This window comes from Gorilla gorilla, chromosome 11 (genome assembly GCF_029281585.2).
Source record: "Gorilla gorilla gorilla isolate KB3781 chromosome 11, NHGRI_mGorGor1-v2.1_pri, whole genome shotgun sequence".
NCBI classification, from domain to species: domain Eukaryota; kingdom Metazoa; phylum Chordata; class Mammalia; order Primates; family Hominidae; genus Gorilla; species Gorilla gorilla.
In genome coordinates this window covers 73,918,591-73,941,238 of record NC_073235.2, presented here as the reverse complement: position 1 = coordinate 73,941,238, position 22,648 = coordinate 73,918,591, and the positions used below count along the sequence as shown (strand labels likewise).

At 41.5% G+C, this 22,648-nt stretch overlaps 2 protein-coding genes across 13 annotated transcripts in view; one reads left to right on the top strand and one right to left on the bottom strand.

Annotated features, from left to right (window-relative positions):
* DCAF17 (DDB1 and CUL4 associated factor 17) overlaps positions 1-10,346 on the bottom strand; it is a 63,171-nt gene extending 52,825 nt beyond the window's left edge. For 3 of the 7 annotated variants that reach the window (XR_008677351.2, XM_063694985.1, XM_063694986.1), the window contains exons 1-3: positions 9,551-9,676; positions 9,041-9,144; positions 621-711 (exon numbers count right to left, since the gene is read on the bottom strand). Coding sequence is in view for 6 of the 7 variants with exons in the window: in XM_063694985.1 (XP_063551055.1) it covers positions 621-711; positions 9,041-9,144; positions 9,551-9,676 (321 nt within the window). In the remaining variant the exon portion in view is untranslated. Of the gene's footprint in view, positions 1-620; positions 712-9,040; positions 9,145-9,246; positions 9,463-9,550; positions 10,106-10,273 lie in introns of those variants that run through there. The other 4 variants (XM_055379161.2, XM_055379162.2, XM_004032775.4 and 1 more) reach the window with 4 other exon arrangements.
* Positions 9,438-22,648, top strand: part of METTL8 (methyltransferase 8, tRNA N3-cytidine) — a 113,741-nt gene continuing 100,530 nt past the window's right edge. For 2 of the 6 annotated variants that reach the window (XM_063694988.1, XM_031008749.3), the window contains exon 1: positions 9,479-9,580. Coding sequence is in view for 1 of the 6 variants with exons in the window: in XM_019022698.4 (XP_018878243.3) it covers positions 9,573-9,580 (8 nt within the window). In the remaining 5 variants the exon portion in view is untranslated. Of the gene's footprint in view, positions 9,581-10,115; positions 10,376-10,716; positions 11,236-22,648 lie in introns of those variants that run through there. The other 4 variants (XM_031008746.3, XM_055379168.2, XM_019022698.4 and 1 more) reach the window with 3 other exon arrangements.

Here is a 22,648-nt window from a genome sequence, read left to right as displayed (position 1 = left end):
CCTATTATTATTATTGTATTATTATTATTATTAAAGGCTCTGAGAAGTAATTCTATCAATAGATATGTTTACAGTCTCAAACTCGGAATGTCCCAAACTTAGTTTTTCACAGCCCAATTCCCCCTAACTCCTCTGACACCTGTTAACATTCCATGAAAACAGTGTTCTGAAAAATATACACCCCGGCAAAGCTAGCCTTATGAAATGAGCTTATCCTATTATTTTATTTTTATTATTTTCCTAACACGTAAAATAACTGTTGCTCTAAATACTTTGTTACTGTTTCAGTATATTGAGTGGAATGATCTCTTAAACACTAAGATAATTACACATTAGCTTATGCTGCTTATATAACTTTTAATCGATTTATAACTTTTTAGTTTTCAGGATCTAAAAAAAAAATCTATCTAATTTTAAAAACACATTCATAATATTAGTATTTTTAATACAGAAATTATTTCATGAGGAAAATAAAAGATATACTCTCATCTTGATTGCTTTAAAGATGCAAGAGTCACTATGATATTTAAGTTGTATTATTTTATGCAATATGTTAATAATAACTGGTTCTTCTAGGCTAAAAATGCTTTAGAAACAAATGCTCTAAAAACAAATCTTACCACTGGGCATTCCCATAATAAAGCATCCTCTATTTTTTCTGATTTGGAACATTTTGGCATTTCATAAAGTTTTCTTGGCTCAGATGCAACACTGGGAAAAAAGAAAAATAAATGATTATTATTCTTGATAACCAAGACAGTATTTGTTCAGGTTTGAGAGACTATTTTTATTCAGAGATGTGAAATACCAAGGCACAATTTATTTGCTTTCCTCTTCTTAACTGTTAATATTTTTTTCTGATCACATAATTCATAGAAAAAAATTTTAAAAATATAACAAGATTAAAATAGTTTACAATACTATAAAACTGCCAAAAATAACCCTTATTAACATTTTGGTTCATTTCCCTCTGGTTTATATACATATACGTACCTGGACGTTGTTTTCCAAAAATGGTTCATATTAAATTCTTTCGTTACCTCTGAACATTTACTAAGAATATCTCTGTTGAATTCCATCAAGATAAAAAACTATTGTTCTGATATTTAGAATGAAAATTACAGGATAAAAAGGGTCCCATTATTTTAGAATGAAAACTAGTGGATTTAAAAAAAACAAAAAACAAAAAACCCTTTATGTTTTTTTTTTACTCCCAAATTACATTTCAGAAAGGTTGAGTAAATTTATACTTCTGCCAATATTGAATGCTATATCTTTGATGTGAAAAATAGTCTCTTTTAATTTGTACTTCTCTGATTAGTTGAGATGTGATCATAAATGTTTAATTTTATTTTGTTCCTTTTTTTTTTTTTTTTTTGAGACAGTTTCTCACACTCCAGGCTGGAGTGCAATGGCATGATCTTAGCTCACTTCAACCTCCACCTCCCAGGCTCATTTAATCGTCCTGCCTCAGCCTCCCAAGTAACTGGGACTACAAGCTCATGCTACTACGCTTAGCTAATTGTTACATTTTTTGTAGAGGCAGAGTTTTGCCCAGGATGGTCTTGAACTCCTGGACTCAAGTAATCCACCTGCCTCAGCCTCCCGAAGTGTTGGGATTACAGGTGTGAGCCACTTCGCCTGGCGCTTTTCTTTCTTTCTTTTTTTTTTTTTTTGAGATGGAGTCTCACTCTGTCTCCCAGGCTGGAGAGCAATGGCACTATCTCGGTTCACTGCAACCTCTGCTTCCCAGGTTCAAGTGATTCTCCTGCCTCAGCCTCCTGAGTAGCTGGGATTACAGGTGCATGCTACCATGCCCAGCTAATTTTTGTATTTTGTATTTTTAGTAGAGACAGGGTTTCACCATGTTGGTCAGGCTGGTCTCGAACTCCTGACCTCGTGATCTGCCTGCCTCAGCCTCCCAAAGTGCTGGGATTACAGGCGTGAGCCACCGCGCCCAGCCCCTTTTCATTTTTTTAAATGAACTTTGAAATTAAATTACTGTTGAAAGAGAAACAATTTTCAGGTGATAATTTTATTGTACCTCTTTGACATTCTCTCACTGATTCAAAAGTTTAAACCAAACAGTTTCACAAGAATGAAGACAACTTCATATGCGATTATAACCTGTGGATAAAACACCACTGGACATTAAATAACTCAATAATATTTAATCATTAGAACACTAATCAACACCACTTACTCTAATTTAATTTTTTTTTAAGTTAAAGCAGGAAGTTATAAACTTGACATTAAATGATCCTGAAGAATTGTTGCTCATTTTCCTAGGTGTGATAATGATGTGATAAGATAAGAACATGTCCAGATTTCCACTTCCAGCATGAGGGCATGAAGAGCTCTGTGGACAAACTCTTTGGCAAAACTGGTGAAAATCATAAAAGGACAACTATTTAAAGTCTCTGCAAATGGTCCCAGGGACATACAGCATATGAAGAAACATTTATTCAAGAAAACCTACTACTGCTCAGTAAGAATAGTGAGTCTGTGGTGTCTGAACCAGGGCATAGTCCCTTCCTTCCCAATCCCAGTTCAGCAAGATGGAAACTCCACTCCAGACTGGTGCAGCCAAGAGGACAAGGCTCCCTGTTTTCCAAGCTTCCACTCAGAGAGCTATCTTCCTAGGAGGGGTGGGATGACAGCATTTCTCATCCAGTCCCCAGCTGCCTATTGCTGGTGCTGAGTCTTGGGTCAGTATAGTCAAGAGGTGGGGGTCCCTTCTTCCACCCAGCCCCTATTCATGGGATGATCTACCTTGGATGTAGCACAGCTGAGGATACTGAGGCCCTAACTGGCCTTATTCCTCCTTAGAAAACAGTGGTTCTACACTGAGAGAGAGACAAGGTGGGAAGATCTGAGGTCAGTGTTTCCTCAACTCCAAGTGCTCAGCTTCTAGAGTAGGGGAGTCACTCAGAGAGAAGCATGGCATTGACTCCCACAACCAGGTAAAGAGCCTTAGTTCAAAAACTGTGCAGGAGGGGAGAAGCAGGCCATAAAACAGACAGCTCCGTGGCTCTTTCCAGAAAAACTAATTTTATTTGCAACAGAGTGTGGAGAAGTTAAGGCCTAGGAGCACTAACAAAACCTGTGGAGTTTGTGATGAAAGGCAAATGGGAGGAGATTGGTAGACCCAGCGGAGATACAGGCTAAAATTGTAGGCTGGCTAATTTGCCAGAAATAACCAGAAAAAGATAGCAGGACAGAGCCCTCTTGGGGTTAGAACAAATCTCAAAAGCTGACTATTCTCTCTAAATTCTGGTTTCTGGTCCAAGACGAAAACAGCCTGGAAGTGTCACCCCTGTCTGTCCTCACAACACGAAAAACGCTGAACAATCTGAAAATCCATAATTCTTCTTAGATCCATCAGAGAATTCAGGTCACAGGGCAAACTGCTGCCTCCAAAACTGGAGAGAAAGGTGGATACTGACAATTGCAGCTTTCCAGGAACATAAGCCCAGGAACAAGCCACTGGAGCCAACAATGGGGGAGACAAAAATAAGCACACTAGAGGAAATTTTAACCTCTAATACCTACAGCTACAACAAACAATAATCATAGCCAAACTCCTACTCAGATAAACATAAAATCTCACTCTAAAGGCCTATTTAATTCTTTTTATCCAATATATCTTAAATTTGTAAAATTTTTTGAGACAGGGTCTCGCTCTGTTGCTCAGGCTGGAGTGCAGTGGCATGCTGACGGCTCATGCAGCCTTGACCTCCTGGGCTCAAGCGATCCTCCCACCTCATCCTCCCTGGTAGCTAGGACTACAGGTGTGTGCCACCATGCCCAGCTAATGTTGATATTTTTTGTAGAGATGGGGTTTTGCCATGTTGCTTAGGCTGGTCTCAAACTCCTAGGCTCAAGCAACCCCAGACGTTGGCCTCCAAAAGTGCTGGGATGACAGGAGTGAGCCACTGTGCCTGGCCTATCCAATATATCATACATAGCCCTCAACCAAAAAAATAACAAGGCATGCTAACAGGTAAAATACAAAAGTTTGAAGAAACAAAACAAACATCAGAACTGGATTCAGATATGGCAGAGATTTTAGAGTTAGCAGACCAGAAATTAAAATAACTATGATTAAGCCAGGTGCGACGGTATGTGACTATAGTTCCAGCTATACTCAGGAGGCTGAGGGAGGAGGATCACTGGAGTGCAGGAGTTTGGGGCTACAGTGCACTATTATCATACCTGTGAAAAGCCACTGCACTCTAGCCTGGGCAACAAAGCAATGCCTCATTTCTTGTTTTTTATTGTTTGTTTGGGGTTTTTTGGGGTTTTCTTTTTTGAGTCTCGCTCTGTTACCCAGGCTGGAGTGCAGTGGCATGCAATCACAACTCACTGCAACCTCCACCTCCCAAATTCAAGCAATTCTTCTGCCTTGGCCTCCGGAGTAGCTGGGATTATGGGTGTGTGCCACCATGCCCAGCTAATTTTTGTTTTTTTCGTAGAGATGGGGTTTCGCCATGTTGGCCAGGCTGGTCTCGAACTCCTAGCCTCAAGTAATCTGCCCACCTAGGCCTCCCAAAGTGTGAGATTACAGGTGTGAGCCTCCATACCCTGTCACAAGACCTCATTTCTAAAGTAATTAATTAAATAGCTGATTAACAGGATCAGGGCTGGGAAAAGTGGACACCATGCAAGAAAAGATTGGTAAATTAAACACAGATAAAAATTCTAAAAAAAAAAAAAAAAAAAAAAAAGGAAAAAAAAGAAATACTAGAAATCAAAAAACACCATAAGAGAAATGAAGAATGCCTTTAACAGTCATCAGTAGACTGGATGCAGCCAAGGACAGAATCAGTGATTTTGAAGATAGGTCAACAGAAACTTCCCAAGCTGGGGGAATAAAAGAGGAAAAAGAAAGAAAAAGTAGAACAGAATATTCAAGTATTACAGGAAAATTGGAGAAGGTATAACATCCACATAATGGGAATACCAGAAGGAAGAAAAAGAGAAAAATAAATATTTGAAGTAATAATGGCTGAGAATTTTCCAAAACTGACAGATACCAAGCCCCAAATCTGGGAAGCATATTCAAACTGCAGAAAATCAAAAGTGAAGAGAAAATCTTGAAAGAAGCCAGATTAAAAAAAAGCACCTTAACTATATAGGGGAACAATAAGAATTAATTTGGATTTCTCTTCAGAGAGCATAGGAGCAAGTAGAGAGAGACTTAAATACCTAAGGTGTTCTGGTGGCTCGTGTCTGTAATCCTCAGCAGAGGCTGAGGTAGGAGGACTACTTGAGGTCAGGAGTGTGAGATCAGCCTGGGCAACACAGCACGACTGAGACCCCATCTCTAAAAAAATTGTTTTAAAAATAGCCACATGCCTATAGTCCTAGCTACTTGGGAGGCTGAGATGGTCGGATTGCTTCAGTCCAGGAGTTTGGGGTTACAGTGAGCTATGATTGTGCCACTGCACTCCAGCCTGGGGGACACAGCCAGACCCTGACTTTGGGGGGGAAAAAAGGGCACAGATAGATTAAAAGTAAAGGAATGGCAAAAGATACAATGTGTAAACACTAAACAAAAGAAAGCTGGAGTAGCTATACTAATTTCAGACAAAGTTGAATTTGGCAAGGAAAATTACCAGGGATTAAGTGGGCATAAGATAATGAAAAAGGTGTCAATTCTCCAAGAAGGCATAACAATATTTAATATATATGCATCTAACAACAGAGTATCAAAACACAATGTGGCAAACACGGATAGAAATGCAAGGAGAAATAGATAAATCCACTCACTATTATAGAGATTTCAATACCCATCAGTAATTAACACATCCAGCTGGCAGAAAGTTAGTAATTATGCATATACTTAAACTGAAAGGTACCATCAGTCAACTGGATCAAACAGAATATCTCATCCAACGACAGCAGAATACACATTCTTCTCAAGCTTACATGAAACGTTCACCAAGGTAGACCACATTCTGAGCCATAAAAGACACCTTAACAAATTTAAAAGACTAGAACTAATATAAAGTATGCTCTTGGGTCACAGTGGTATTAAACCACAAATCAATAAAACAATGATAACTGGAAAATCCCAATATATTTGGAGAGTGAACAACACACATCTAAATAACACATGGGTCAAAGAAGTCTCAGGAGAAATTTAAAAATACTCTGAACTAAATGAAAATGCATATACAACATATCAACATTTGTGGGATGCAACAAAAACAATGCTTAGAGGAAAAGGTATAGCAGTAAGTGCATATGCAGAAAAGGAGAAAGACTTCAAATCGTAATCTAAGTTTCTACCTTAGGAAACTAGTAAAAGAAGAGCAAATTAAATCCAAAGTAAGCAAAGAAATAAAAATTAGCTCAGAAAGTAGTAAAATTGAAAACCAAAAATCAATAGAGAAAATCAACAAAACCAAAAGCTGTTTTTTTGAAAAGGTCAACAAAATTGATTACTAATATGAGAAATTAAAGAGTGGCTATCACTACCGATCTCATGGACGTTAAAACAATGATAAAGAAATATTATGAATAAGTCTAGGCTCACAAGTTTGGATAATTTAGATGAATTCCTTGAAAGACACCATCTATCAAAATTTACCCAAGGAGAATTAGATAACTTGAATAAGTCTGTATCTATTAAAGAAATGTAATCAATAATGAACAACCTACCAAAACAGAAAGTGCCAAGCCCAGATGCTTTCCATGGTTAATTCCACCAAGCATTTAAAGAAGAAATAACACAGCAGCAGTGATCAAGACAATGTGGTATTGACATAAGGACAGACATACAGATCAGTGGAACAGACTTGAACATCCAGAAATAAATCCAAAAGTGTCTATGGTCAATTGATTTTTGACAAGGGTGGCAAGGCCTTGCAATGAAGAAAGAAAAGTCTTTCTAATAAATGGTGCTAGGACAAATGTATAGCTGCATGTTAAAAAAAAAAGGGAGTTGGATACCTACCTTATATCCTATACTAAAATTAACTCAAAGTGGATCAACCAGCTAAATATGAGCTAAAACTATAAACCCTTTAGAAAAAAACCTAGGAGCAAATCTTACTGACCTCAAATTTTGCAATGGATTCTTAGATATGACACCAAAAGCATGAGTAATGAAAAAAATTTAGATAAATTGGACTCCATCAAAATTAACCTCTCTGTGGCTGGACGCGGTAGCTCATGCCTGTAATCCCAGCACTTTGGGAGGCCGAGGCGGCCGGATCACCTGAGGCTGGGAGTTCGAGACCAGCCTGACCAACATAGAGAAACCCCGTCTCTACCAAAAATACAAAATTAGCCAGGCGTGGCGGCGCATGCCTGTAGTCCCAGCTACTCGGGAGGCTGAGGCAGGAGAATCACCTGAACCCGGGAGGTAGAGATTGCAGTGAGCGGAGATCACGCCATTGCACTCCAGCCTGGGCAACAAGAGCAAAACTCTGTCTCAAAGAAAAAAAAAAATTAACCTCTCTGTTTCAAACAATAACATCAGGAAAGTAAAAAGACAATCTACACAATGGGAGAAAGTATTTGAAATCATATATCTGATAAGGGACTTGTACCTAAAATATGTAAGGATTTTTGTAAAAAAAAAAAAAATTTACAAGTGGGCAAAATATCTAACCAAACATTTCTCCAAAGGATAACATACAAATGGCTAATATGCACAAGAAAAGATGCCTGACGTCACTAGTCATCAGGAAAATGGAATCAAAACCACAGTGAGATGCTGTGAGTCACACATCAAGTGTTGACAAGAATGTGGAAAAATCAGAACCCTCATATACTGCTTATGGGAACATAAAATGGTACTACCACTTTAGAAAAGTGTATGGCAGTTCTTCTAACTATTAAACGCAGTTACAGCATAATCTTATGACCTACCAATTCCATTCCTAGGTATAATCTAGGAGAAGTGAAAATAAATGCCCACATAAAAACTTACATGGAAATGTTTATAGCAGCATTATTTATAATAGCTAAAAGGTAGAAACACCAATGTCTAACAACTGATAAATGGATAAGTAAAATGTGGTAATTGATACAATGCAATATTATTCAACTTTATAAAGGAATTCTGATGCATGTGATAACATGGATGAACCTTGAAAACACGCAAAGTGAAAAAGCCAGTCACAAAAGACCATATATTATATGATTCCATTTATATGAAAAGTACAGAATAGGTGAATCTACAGACAGAAAACAGACTAGTGGTTGCTTAGGGCTGAGGGTAATGGTGGTACTGAGGTGACTGCTTAAATGTACATGGTTCTGTTTTGAGGTGATGAAAATGCTCTAAAATTAACTGTGGTAGTGATTACATGTATCTGTGAATGTATTAAATATTATTGAACTGTACACTTTAAATGGGTAAATATATGGTATGTGAATTATATCCTAATAAAGCCTATTAAAAAAGCCCATTTTTTAAAAATGCAAACTGATGTATGTTTAGAATATGCTTTAAAAGAGGTCATGCAAAAGGAAAAGTGGGTTAGATAAAGCAAATGTGGCAAATCTTGATAGTTTTTGAATCTGGGTAATGAGTATATGGGGATGCATTGTGGCTTTCCTTCCCCCCTCATGTTGGACAGTTGTGGATGAGGTTGACTGTTAAACATTTTGGATCTCTAAATACTAGGCTTTTGTTTGAAAAAATTTCTCTAAAAAAAAAAAAAAGGCAAGTACTTCCAAAACACAATCCACCAATTCTCCAAAGCAGCATCTAATTATTTGATTAGCAACTGGATTTCTTGACTGCGGTGTAAGTAGATTAAACACTAAACAGTACTCTGAACAATCTGTGGTTTTGCCTGCACTGTAGTTTTGCTTTAAGTTGGTATTTACAAAAATGACACCTGAAAATTTAGATTTAACAAGATTTTAAAATTACATGCATTTTTTACTGCCTAGTCTTATTTTGGACCCGTTTTTTTCATTCTATTTCACTAGGCACTAATTTAGGCATGTGGTTCTATACAAATTATAATTAAGATCAACAGTGAGGTGAATTACAGCAAAATTATCAATAAAAAGTTACCTGCTGACACAGCGCCGATAATTGTCAAAATATATTCTTCCTCTCTCATAGGCTATAGGTGACCTGGAATGAGTTGTCCAAACATTCTTAAATTTAGTACTTTCCTAAAAGACATAAAGAATTTCCGTTCAGGAAAGAACTCTTAGGCTTCCACTGTACACCAATTTTAAGTTGGATTTTAAATTTTCAAAGCAACATAATTTCACCTATATTATTTAAAAACTTTTTGCATCCTTCCTCCACTCTGCCCTCATGTTTTGGCTTAATGAGGTGATCAACTTTTAGAATAATTGTTTCCAGGTAAGACATAAGAAGCGTAAAACTAAAAGCAGCTGGTGGCCCTATTACCACCTATTGACTAATCTCCCAGATTCCGAGCTTGTATCCTCCTCCCCATCACATGTGACCCTATAAAGGGAGGCCCCAGCGCGTTAAAACCGCATCCCCGCAGGAGGCTCGGCCGCCAGGCGCCCGCGGCCCTCCGTCCCGCCCAGGCCGGCTGGCGGTCACCTGGCACACCAGCGCCCGCAGGATGCCCAGGTTGGTCCTCTGCACCACGCCTGCGTCGCGCGAGAAACAGCCCAGAGCCCGGCGACTCAGCCGGCTGCACACGTTGGGCTTCCGGGTCGGGCCCATGGAGGCGCGGGCCGGGCCCTGGGTAGGCTGGGCCGCCGAGTGGCGCGCCCCACACTCCCGTGCTGGGCAGCCGCCGCTGCCTTCGAATTTCGAGGCCCAGACTTTCCCGGCGGGGCCCAGGAAAAGCTGACACGGGGAGGCGGGCAGGGAGCACCCGACGGCGGGGCGAGGGAAAGCAGAGCCGCTTGCACCGCCAGAGCGCGGAGAGAAGGGAAGAAGCACTCCCTTTTCGATCTGCCCCTCTGAGGCTCTCTGGCCGCTGACAGTGCGACGCTCCGGTACCGCGCGGCCAGCCGGAGCCGCTCTCTCACCGGGAAATGTAGTTCCCAGTGCCTCGTGAGGCAGCCCGGCTTCTCCCAGGAACTACAATTCCCGTCAGGCGGCGGGGAGCGAGGGCTTGCCCGGCCCCGCCTCTGCCTGCCGCGGCCCCGCCTCCTCCGGCCCGCAGAGGCTGCGCTGTCTTGCCGGCGCGCTTCTCTGTGCTGCGAGTGGCTAGCTGAGCAGAGCCCCGGGGGCGCGGTGCTGCCGCCTCCAGGTCTCCGTCCGGTGTGTGCGCCCTGCACTTAGGGATCCCTCCCTCACTGCCCCGGTACTCACAAGCTTCTCAGCCGCGACCTTCGCCCTGGGAGGTTCTGGCCAGGTGCCGGGAGGGGCGCTGTGTCGAGGGCGATCCCCACAAAGCAGCGTCCCGTGCTAAAGGTACGCCCCGCGGCTTTCCCTTCAGCCGCACGTTGGCTGAGGGGGACGGTAAACTGTGCTTTTGTATTATTAGGAAGATGCTGGCTTCCCATTCACTCTTAGTTTCACCCTCCAAACTGGGATTGAGTTACTCTTTCCCGGAGGCTCGTCCTTGGGTGGCCTGCGGAGACACTGACTGGTTTTGCGATAATTGCTTCATTTTATTTCCTCTCGCCTCCATTCTTTTTTCTTTATAGGGAATAAAATATGAAATGCTTACATTCTTATTGGACGGCCTAAGATATTCCTCGTCGATGTCTCTAAGTAAAAGATATACTTTGTTAACTAGCCGTGCCTGTACGTTCAAAGTTCCCAGCACACTAAACTTTCAGCAAGCTTGCACTACATGTGTCCCACCGCCTTGCTCTAAGTCCCTTAAGGGTGGGGCCGCTGTATCTCCCACGTGGACTTGGGCATGCTACCTCTTGTTCATAGGTGCTCAAAGAAAGCCAGCGATCGCACCTGACTGGCAGAGCAAAAAGTACAGTACAGCAGGTCCTCGAATCGCATTTTTTCGTTCAGTGTCATTTTGTATAACTTGATGAGAAAAAATAATAATTTCCTACCGGGGCTACTGTTTGTGTGGACCTTGCCCCTTCTCCCCACGTCTGCATGGGTTTTCACCAGGTACCCCAGGGTACTGCCTCCCACATCTCAGTGCAGGCTGGATGAATTGGCCTTGTCTGTGTTTCCTGTCTGAGTGTGAGTGTGAGTGCTCCCTGCGATGGAATGTCGTCGTGTCCAAGGGTTGGTTCCCACCTTGCACCCTGAGCTGAGGGGATAGGCTTCAGCCACCCTCGACCCTGAACTGGAATAATTAGGTAAATAACTATCTTACTTGTTTTTATTAATCTTCCTTAAATGTATGTATAGCTCCCATTTATTTCGATGTTTAATATTAGAAGTGTTTTGGTTTGTGTTTAGGAGTTTGGTGATGTTTTTGTGACCAGAAATACGTTATAGGAACTTAACTTTTGTTTATATCAATTGGCCTATGGTAAAAATGGTTTTGTTATATGTCATTTTGCTTACAGTCAGTTTCCAAAAATCTGTTGATGACATTAAGTGAGTACTTGCAGTACTGGGTGAGTGTGTTGGGTCACAGTTTAAGTGTTTAGTAAAAATTGGCCGTATCTCTTTTTTACCCTGCTGAATTTCCTTCAGGGCTCGAGCTTTTGCTGATTTTTCATGACTTATTTACAGCATACGGTAGAGTGCTTTGTATATTTTTAGAGAGTGCTACAATAGTTAATTTGGTAATTCATGAATGCAGCTGTCACTGAGAAAACTGGAACCCAGAAAAGATAACTGGGTTTTCTTTGGCTTAAATGAAATTCAAATCATTTCTGAATTGAATTCATCAACTCTCTCATTTCTCCTTCCTCTTTGCCCCCACTTGTTTGTCTTCTTTCCTGTGGCCTTTATTTCACCACCAAGTCGTCACCAAGGGAGAGTCATCCTGGATGCCTTGCTGTTCCTCACCCACAACCAAGTCCTTTAGACTCTCTTATCCATCTCATCGTCATTTCACCTAAGTAATTTAGGGCCTCACCATTTTTTATCACATTATTAAGTAGCCTCCTAATTTCTGCCTTACTTGTGACACAGGATTTTTTTTTTTTTTTTTTTTTTTGACGTTGCTTTGCCACTGGAGACCTCCGCAGCCGGAGACCTACCCAGGCCTTGCTCGGGTTGGGCTTGCCACAGGAGGTGCCCTGCACAACTGGCCCACTGGGCCACTCCTGGCTTGCACGCAGGTGTGGATCCTGTGGCCACCTGACTGTGGGCTCAGCCCCTGGCAGGAGAGGGTGTCTGAGCTGGTGAGTGCAGAGTTGTGTGGTATCCAGCTGGTTGCTCCAAGTGCCGGCACAGGAACTGGCTCCGTGCACCGCTTGCGGCTGGACCAGGCATGTCACAAGTGACTCCCACAGTGTACTCTGGAGTCCAGACTAGGGGAAGGTGGTGGTAACCAAATGGGTCAGGCAACCCAGAAGCCCCAGAGGTGGGTGTTACAGCATGCTAACAGCTCTTTTAGACCTGCCGTCTGCAGCCTGACGAACAGGGGCATGTTAACAGCCCTATCAGTCCTGTTACCCCACTCCGGCCCATGTCCCTGGGGCTGGCCTGGCTCCCCGCCCTGCTTCTTTTTGCATAGGGTGGCTACCAGGCGCTGCTGGTGGGGCAGAGAGCTACCATGTTACTCTCTTCTTCCTACCCATGTTTGGTGGCATCCTGAGCTCTTGTCCTGTGTCCAAGAATGAGATTACACTAACAATCGGAGGGTGAGGAGGACAGAGAAGAGTTTTATTGAGCAACAAAACAGCTCTTGATGCAGGATTTTTGCTCTTAGCTCAGCTAGGTCTGAGTTTTTGTCTCACAATCAGGAAGAATTAGGTGTGTGGACCCCGGAGAGTGAGTGGAGTAGAATTTATTTAGTGAAAGGAAAGCTCTCAGTAAAGAAAGGGGTCCTGAAAGCAGGTTGCTGGTTGCCCCCTTTACAGTTGAATACCTGGGCTTAAGGTGCAAATTGCTGGAGGCTCCACCCCATCCTTCCAGTGTGCTCATGGGCCCTTAGTCTGAGCTACTCCATATTGGTTATTTCCCTTACTGCACATGTGTTAGGGAATGGAATTTTCTGTTGTGGGCATGTTTAGGCAAGCCCCCTGTGCAAATTCCCTTATCTGCACAAAACATCTGGTGTAAGCACTTTTGGGGAAGGTTGTAGGTTCTTCAGGGACTCTTCCCTTACTGTCTGCCTAAAGCAAGCTGGCTAACTCCTTTTATTCTCAGCCAAGGGAGGACGCAAGGGTGGTCCCCCACCCAAAGTAGGGTGGCCTCTCTTCTGGCATGGCTGGGTCTGGGGCTTTTATGGGCTCAGAATGGGGAAGTGCATGCTGATTGGTTTGTGAGTATGCAAAAGAGGCTAAAACAAAGGCACCCCTCAAAGGTGGGCACAACAGTGTGAAAAAACAGAGAAGGGTGGGTACATGTAAAATAGGTGAAGGGTGGGGATCAATCAGAGGAAAGTGCGCCAAATGGGAAGAGAGGTTCTCGATCTGGTCCATAGATTTATCCAGGACTTGTAGCTAGGCTTTAAACTGTCTTCAGCTTGAAGGTCAGGTTTCACTGGGGACCCACCCCCATCTGCCTAGGATTTGTCTGCCTCCTGCTGCTATCACTTGGGTACTTTTAATTCCAGCCCTCCTCCATACTGCTGCCAGAGTGATTTTCTTAAAGCACAAGCTGTCACTTGCCTGTTGCATTCTTTCAGCGGCTCCGAACACCCATAGCAGAATTTCTTATTTATTTATTTATTTTTATTATACTGTAAGTTCTGGGGTACATGTGTAGAACGTGCAGTTTTGTTACATAGGTATACATGTGCCATCGTGATTTGCTTCACCCATCAACCCGTCACCTACATTAGGTATTTCTCCTAATGCTATCCCTCCCCTAGCCCCTAGACAGGCTCCCTTTTTTTTTTGTTTTTTGTTTTTGAGATGGAGTCTTGCTCTGTCACCCAGGCTGGAGTGCAGTGGGGCGATCTTGGCTCACTGCAGCCTCCACCTCCCAGGTTCAAGTGATTCTCCTGCCTCAGCCTCCCCAGTTGCTGGGATTACAGGCGCGCACCACCACCCCTGGCTAATTTTAATATTTTTAGTAGAGACGGGGTTTCACCATGTTGGCCAGGCTGGTTGTGAACTCCTGACCTCAGATGATCTGCCCACTTTGGCCTCCCAAAGTGCTGGGATTATAGGCATGAGCTACCGCTCCTGGCCCATAGCAGAATTTCTTTTTTTTTTTCTTTTTGAGACGGAGTTTTTTTGCTCTTGTTGCCCAGGCTGGAGTGCAATGGCATGATCTCAGCTCATTGCAACCTCTGCTTCCCGGGTTCAAGTGATTCTCCTGTCTCAGCCTCCCGAGTAGCTGGGATTACAGGCGCATGCCAACACACCTGGCTAATTTTTGTATTTTTAGTAGAGATGGGGTTTCATCATATTGGTCATGCTGGTCTCAAACTCCTGACCTCAGGTGATCTGCCTGCGTCTGCCTCCCAAACGGCTGGGATTACAGGCATGAGCCACCACGCCTGGCTGAGCAGTATTTCTTATACCCAAATAAGATACCCAGGATCCTCCATTGTTAACTTAAAACCTTTTTAATATGTCACATATATGCAAAGATAAAACTAGGTATAAACGCCTCATCTTGTCTCTTTCTTGTTTTTTGTCTTTTTAATTTTGTGTGTGTGTGTGTTGTATCTTTTATACACCGATAACACCCAAACATCTACAAGTTAAATGAAACAAAGCTATAAAACCAATAAATTCAAATGATTGTGAGCAATGAGACTTTAGTTGGACCTAAAAAGCTCTAATCATGAATGTCCTCTGTGGTGTACCTTCCTTACAGAAAGGTCTGTCCATATTGCCCTTGTGTTGAGAGATTACTTGATGCCTTCACCTCTTTTCTTTATATAAATCACCACAAAACCTTAATTTGTTCAGTATGTCATGGCTTCATTTGTCCTTCACTTGACAAACAACATCATTTACATACAGTAGTCCCCATTTCATTCTCATTAACATGTATCAATGACAAACAGCACCACTTGTTTAGCAATACACTCCTAAACACACGTGTGAATTCAAATCTTGTGACAGCACTCAATTAAAAAGTGCTCATTCAGATGATCCAGAGTGTCCTTTTGTTAATATTCTTTTTTTTGAAAGATTTTTATCAAATTGAAAATGAAAGGTTTCTCCTACAGAAATCTCATAGCCTTAAAGGTATGTGTACAAAATCCCTAGGGGTTCACATAAGGTACCTTACAGTACAAAATCTGAATCTCTTTGGGTAGAATACCAGGCACTTCATTATCTTCCCACGTTTTCATTATCTTGCCCACATTTTCAGCCTCATCTCTTTGGTCATCCCTCATGTTTGCTTTTGTGGTTCTGACATGTTTGCTGACTTTCTCAAGCCAATGTGCCTTTATATTTGAGATTTTCTTTGTCTGAAGCTTCGTTTCCTCTCCTCTTATCAGTTGATCTCAAGACTCATCCCAGGTATCACAGCTCCCCTGAGACCCTCCCCCTAACTCCTCCAGCTTGGTTAGTAGCCTTTTCTGTGCTTCCATGTTACTGTGCATACTGTTGTGGCACTATACTAGAATTGTCATTTGTCTGTCTTCCCAACTAACCTGGGCAGAAACTGAGTAGTAATATAATTCTCCTTGCTTTACACTACCTAAAATGTGGTTAATGCATATGTATGTTGAATAAATGAATGGGCTATAAAAAACAGTATGTTTGTATAGAATCTATTATCAATGGCTAAGTACTTTTTTTTTTTTTTTTTTTTACTTTATTTTATTTGCTTGAGAAGAAATCTCAAAGGCTGGTGCTGAACTCCTGGGCTCAAGCGATCATCCCGCCTCAGCCTCCTGAGTAGCTGGCATGTATAGTGGGATTACAGGCATATACCACAATACTTGGCAATAGCAGCTACTTTTAGCTTAGATGCAGATTTAGTCTCCACTTACTCCTTAAATCAGTAGGAAGTCACAATATTAATAACTTTCAAAAAAACTTAAATCCTTAAGACTTCTACCTATAAAGTAGATATTTTCCATTTGTTGAAGGTAAAATGGCATAAATAGATACAGTTTTATGATTGGAAAATGATTTCTCTTAGTTTTGGGCATAGAACAAATATTAGTTCTTGTTTTTTTCTATTCTTTGTCTGTGTTATGTTTACAGAATACTTAACCATCCTAGCCATGATATTTTAAAGACAAGAAAGAAGAAATATTAATTCAAAAGTTAATAAAATGCTTTTTGTTCATATTCTTTGTTTAAAGAAACATAGTATAACTGAATAAATGTGTAAAATACTCAGGTTATTAAACTTGAACATTTATTCAGAGACAAATTTTAACTAAGCTATAGGAAGTCATTTATTCAACATGTTTTTGTTTTTCATCCATAATGTGCAGGGGAAAATTTTGGCATAGGGTATAGAAGTAAACAGGATAGACAGGGTCCCTACAGGTGGGAGGAGATAGACAATAAGTAAATAGATGAAAAAATAAGATTTCCAGGTAGCAATAAGTGCTGTGAAGAAAATAAAACAGGGTGATGTGCTGGAGGGTGGTTGAACACCCTGCTTTAGCCAGAGTGGTCAGGGAAGGCCTCTCTAAAGAGAATACATGTAAGCTGAGCCCTGAATGATGAGGAGGAGCTGATCTGCAACAGTCCAGAGTAGTAGTCCAGGCAAAGGGATGCTTGAGTTCAGGATTCCTAAGGCTTATAATAAGAAGTCAAAAACTCTCAGAAGGCCAGTGTGGCTCTTTAGTGTGCAGGAGGGAGGTAAACTTGGAGCAGTCGGATGGGACCAAGATGTTAAGCTTTGTAGGCAATGGTAAGGAATTTTGGATTTTATTCTGATAGGAGGCTTTGAAGAGGGGAGTGATATGATCTATTTTGTGTTATAAAAAGGTCATTATGGAAATGATGGAAAATGAGTGGAAAATACATTGTGGAAGGCAAGAATAATTGTAAGGAGACAGGTGGCTATTGCATTCATCCAGGTAAGAGATTATAGTGTTTTGGACTAGAGTGGTAACAGGAGAGATGGAAAGAAGTGAACAAGATTCAAGATATATTTTGGAAGTAGAGTTGACAGGAATTCTGATATAGTGGATATTAAGGATGAGGAAAAGAAAAGAATCAAGTGAAATCCTAATAAAACAGAACCACGGTAAATATTCCCAAACTCCTCAAAACAAATTGGAAACATGATGTGATGCCAAAGAAACAATGCCTGGACTTTATTAAAGGTGCACATCAGCATTATACATTAGTGCTAAGGAATGTTAGGATTTGTTATGTGGCTAGGGCATGTGGGAAAAGTGAATAAAATCAGATCTCAGAAGTAGGTAGGGGTTAGACCATGTGGAACTGTGGAAATGTGATGGAAAACCCTTAGAGTGATATGACATTCTTCTTAAACAGATACTTGGCTGCAGCATCAAGAACAAGAGTGAAATATAAGAGACCACTTAGCAGGTGATTGTAGTAGTCCAGGTGCAAGTCACTTTTAGAAATTTATTTTGAAGTTATTGAACCTTTTGACCACAAGTTTGGTTCTTATGTTTTCTTTCCTCTCTATATTTTAATGATGTGTGTCTGAACACACAGTATATTAATGCATATACGAAATTTTCAGAAAGATTTAGGTTTAAAGGATTGATAGTAAAGCTTGCAGACTCACCCTCTTATTTTAAACAATATTTATTCAAAAGAATATCAATCCTTTTATGCTATGTTACAGATAACATAGCATAATATACAAATAACAATTATAAAATGAACACCCATATACTTATCATCAACTTAAACAGAATATTACCTAAAACTTTGACATCTCTTATGTGCCCTGCTGGTTCCCAGATCCCTCTTTCCTCTTTAGATAAATAAAAAATTGTTTTAAATGTTTTTGAACATCATTCATATTATATACGTGTACTCTTCTATAGCTTGCCTATATTTTTCTCAACATTACATTTTACGACGTACCTGTAATTCATTCATGTTTACTACTGTGTAGTATTTCCTAGTATGAATTTATTACAATTAATTTATCCCCTTTCTACTAGCTAGGCTTTTTGTTTCTTTCATGTTTTTTGTTTTGTTTTTGTGTTTTTTGAAATGGAGTCTTACTCTATTGCCCAGGCTGGAGTGCAGTGGTGCAATCTCAGCTCACTGCAACCTCCGCCTCCTGGGTTCAAGCGATTCTCCTGCCTCAGCCTCCTGCGTAGCTGGGATTACAGGTGCCCGCCACCATGCCCGGCTAATTTTTGTATTTTTAGTAGAGATGAGATTTCACTATGTTGGCTAGGCTGGTCTCGAACACCTTACTTCATGATCTGCCTGCCTCAGCCTCCCAAAGTGCTGGGATTACAGGCGTGAGCCACCACACCTGGCCTCTTTTGGGTTTTTTATTTCTAGGAAAGTGCTGTTATAGACATTCTTATCCCTGTCTCCTGGCACACATGTTAAAGAATGCGTTAGTTTTCTTTTGCTGTATAACAAATTACCACAGTTTTAGTAGCTTAAATTAACACCCATTCATTACCTCAAATTCCTGTAGAAGTCCTAAAACAGCATAACCTAATTGTCTGCTCAGGATCTCACCAGGCTGAAATTATGGTGTCAGCCTGGGCTGTGGTTTCATCTGCGACTCACAGTCCTGTTCTACCCTCACTGGATATTGACACAATTCCATTCCTAGCAGCTATAGGACTGAAGCCCTCAGCTCTGAGACGTTGCCCACTATTCCCTGCCTCATGGCCCTTTTCACAACCTGGCAGTCTGCTTCTTCAAGGCAAATAGGAGAATGTCTCTCTGACCTCCTCTGCTAAGATGAGGTCTTACATAAAAGTAACCTATGAAGGAGATGACTGTCCATCATTTTCACAGGTCCCATCCACACTGATGGACTATGCAGAGGATGAGGGGGTGAGTATCTTGGGGACTGTGTTATAATTCTGCTGCCACAAAGAGTTGCTCCAGAGTATATACCTAGGTACTTAATTACTGAATTATATGGTATGTGCATTGTATTAGTCTGTTCTCACACTGCTAATAAAGACATACCTGAGACTGGGTAATTTATAAAGGGAAGAGGTTTAATTGACTCACAGTTCCTCATGGCTGGGGAGGCCTCAGGAAACTTACAGTCATGGCGGAAGGAGAAGCAAACACGCCCTTCTTCACATGGCAGCAGCAAGGAGAAGTGCAGAGCAAAGTGGAGGAAAAGCCCCTTATAAAACCATCAGATCTCATGAGGACACACTCACTATCATGAGAACAGCATGAGGGTAACCACCCCCATGATTCAGTTACCTCCCACTGGGTGCCTCCCACAACATGTAGAGATTATGGGAACTACAATTCAAGATGAGATTTCGGTGGGGACACAGCCAAACCATACCATTCTGCCCCTGGCCCCTCCCAGAGCTCATGACCTCACATTTCAGAACACAATCATGTCCTTCCAACTGTCTCCCAAAGTCTTATTCCAGCATTAACTCAAAAATCTAAGTCCAAAGTCTCATCTGAGACAAGGCAAGTCCCTTCTGCCTATGAGCCTGTAAAATCAAAAGCAAGTTATTTATTTCTTAGATGCAATGGGGGTACAGGCATTGGGTAAATACACCCATTCCAAATGGGAGAAATTGGCCAAAACAAAGGGGCTACAGGCCCTATGCAAGTCCAAAATCCAATAGAGCAGTCATTAAACCTTAAAGTTCCAAAATGATCTCCTTTGACTCCATGTCTCATATCCAGGGCATGCTGATACAAGAGGTGGGCTCCTATGGCCTTGGGCAGCTCCACACCTGTGGCTTTGCAGGGTACAGCCCCTGTCCTGACTGCTTTCATGGGCTGGTGTTGAGTGTCTGAGGCTTTTCCAGGCACATGGTGCAAACTGTCGGTGGATCTACAGTTCTGGAGTCTGGAGGATGGGGGCCCTCTTCTCACATCTCCACTAGGCAGTGTCCTAGTAGGGACTCTGTGTGGGGGTTCCAATCTCACATTTCCCTTCCACACTGTCATAGCAGAGGTTCTCCATGAGGGTTCCACCCATGCAGCAAACTTCTGCTTGGACATCCAGGCATCTCTATACATCTTCTGAAATCTAGGCAGAGGTTCCTCAAACTCAGTTCTTGACTTCTGTGCACCCGCAGGCCCAATAACACATGGAAGCTGCCAAGGCTTGGAGCTTGCCCCCTCTGAAGCCATGGCCTGTGCTGTACCTTGGCCCCTTTTAGCCACAGCTGGAGCAGCTGGGGTGCAGGGCACCAAGTCCCGAGGCTGCACACAGTAGGAGGGCCCTGCACCCAGCCCAGGAAATCACTTTTCCCTCCTAGGCCTCTAGGCCTGTGATGGGAGGGGCTGCCTCAAAGTTCTCTGACATGCCTTGGAGACATTTTCCCCATTGTCTTGGTGATTAGCATTTGGCTGCTTGTTACTTACGCAAATTTCTGCAGCTCGCTTGAATTTCTCCCCAGAATATCGGTTTTTCATTTCTACTGCATTATCAGGCTGCACATTTTTCAAACGTTTATGCTCTGCTTCCTCTTGAGCACTTTGCTGCTTAGAAATTTCTTTCTCTAGATACCCTAAATCATCTCTCTCAAGTTCAAAGTTCCACAGATCTCTAGGGCAGGGACAAAATGCCTCCAGTATCTTTGCGTAGCAAGAATGACTTTTAGTCCAGTTCCCAACAAGTTCCTCATCTCCATCTGAGATGACCTCAGGTGGGGGGCTCTATTGTCCATATCACTATCAATATTTTGGTCAAAACCATTTAACAGGTCTCTAGGAAGTTCCAAACTTTCCCACATCTTCCTGTCTTCTGAGCCCTCCAAGTCTCTAGGAAGTTTCAAACTTTCTCACATTTTCCTGTCTTTTGAGCCCTCCAGACAGTTCCAACCTCTGCCTGTTACCCAGTTCCAAAGTTGCTTCCACGTTTTTGGGTATCTTTACAGCAGCACCCCATTCCTGGTACCAATTTAGTATATTAGTCTGTTCTCACACTACTAATAAAGACATACCTGAGACTGGGTAATTTATAAAGGGAAGAGGTTTAATTGTCTCACAGTTCCACATGGCTCAAGAGGCTTCAGGAAACTTACAATCATGGCAGAGGGGAAGCAAACACATCCTTCTTCACATGGCAGCAGCAAGGAGAAGTGCAGAGTGAAGCAGGGGAGAAGCCCCTTATAAACCCTCAGATCTCATGAGAACTCACTATCACAAGATCAGCATGAGGATAACCGCCCCCCATAATTCAATTACCTCCCACTGTGTCCCTCCCATGACATGTGGAGATTATGGGAACTACAATTCAAGATGTGATTTGGTTGAGGACACAACCAAACCGTGTTATGCACCTTCAGCTTTTTCAGGTGATACCATGTTGACTCTATATGTCGTTATAGTAATTTCTATTCTATTAGCTGACTTCCCATTACTTTACATCCTTGTCTGCATTTGTATTGTCAGACTTAAGTTTTTGCCAATGTAGTGAATATAAGACTCTATCATATTATGATTTTTATGCATTTTCCATATTATAAATACAGTTGAGCATCTATTTTTAGTGTCACTAGGCATTCCTGTTTTCATTCTTGTGCAAAGCCTGATCATGACTTTTGCCCATTTTCTCTTAGATTGTGTGTCTTTTTCTTCTTGAGTTTAGAATGTTTCTTCATGTTTCTCCATACCAATTCTTCATCATAATATGTGTTACAAATGTCTTCTCCCAATATGTGGCTTATTTGATACTATATAAAAAAAGAAGCTCACATTAAATGTGGTAAAAGTAGTCAGTATTTCCTTTTATGGTTATAATTTGACTATTGTTTAAGAATTGCTTAACTTGAGGTCATAAAGATATCCTCTTATTCTTTTTCTAGGTTTTAAAGTTTTAACTTTCCCACTTAAGTCTTCAGTCAGCGATGAAATTGATTTGAGGGTATGGTATAAATTAGAGATCCTTTCATTATTATTATTTTTTGTATATGAATAATCACTTGTTCCAGACCCACTTATTGAATAGTCTCTTCATTTCTTCACAGATCTGCAGTGCTAGTTCTGTTGTAGATCAGGTTACCTATCTGGTCAAGTCTATTTCTGTGCTCTGTTTTCTGTTCCATTATCTTATTTTTCTGTCCCTGGGGTGATAAGTGACCACTTATTCACTGCAGTTTTATCATAAGGCTTGAGAGCTGGTAGGGGAAGTGTTCCATCTTACTCCTCTTCTTTAGGAGAGTCTTATTTCTTTTTTGCCATTGACACTTTCATATACCTTTTAAAATCAGCTTGGGCTTCCCAAAAGCCTTATTGAAATTTTGATTGGGATGGCATTAAATCTGTGTATCAGTTTGAAGAGAACTGACATCTTTACAATATCAAATAATCCTATCTATGAAGACTATAGAGTCTTTCCTCAGTATACTAGGGAGATTGGTTCCAGGATGCCCGCATATACCAAAATCCACACATCCTCAAGTCTTTCAGTTGACCCTGTGGAACCCAAGTATATGAAAAGTTGGCCCTCCTTATATGCAGATTTCACATCCCCCAAATACTGTATTTTCAATCTGAGTTTGGTTAAAAAACTCCTCATATAAGTGGACCCATGAAGTTTAAACCCATTGTATTC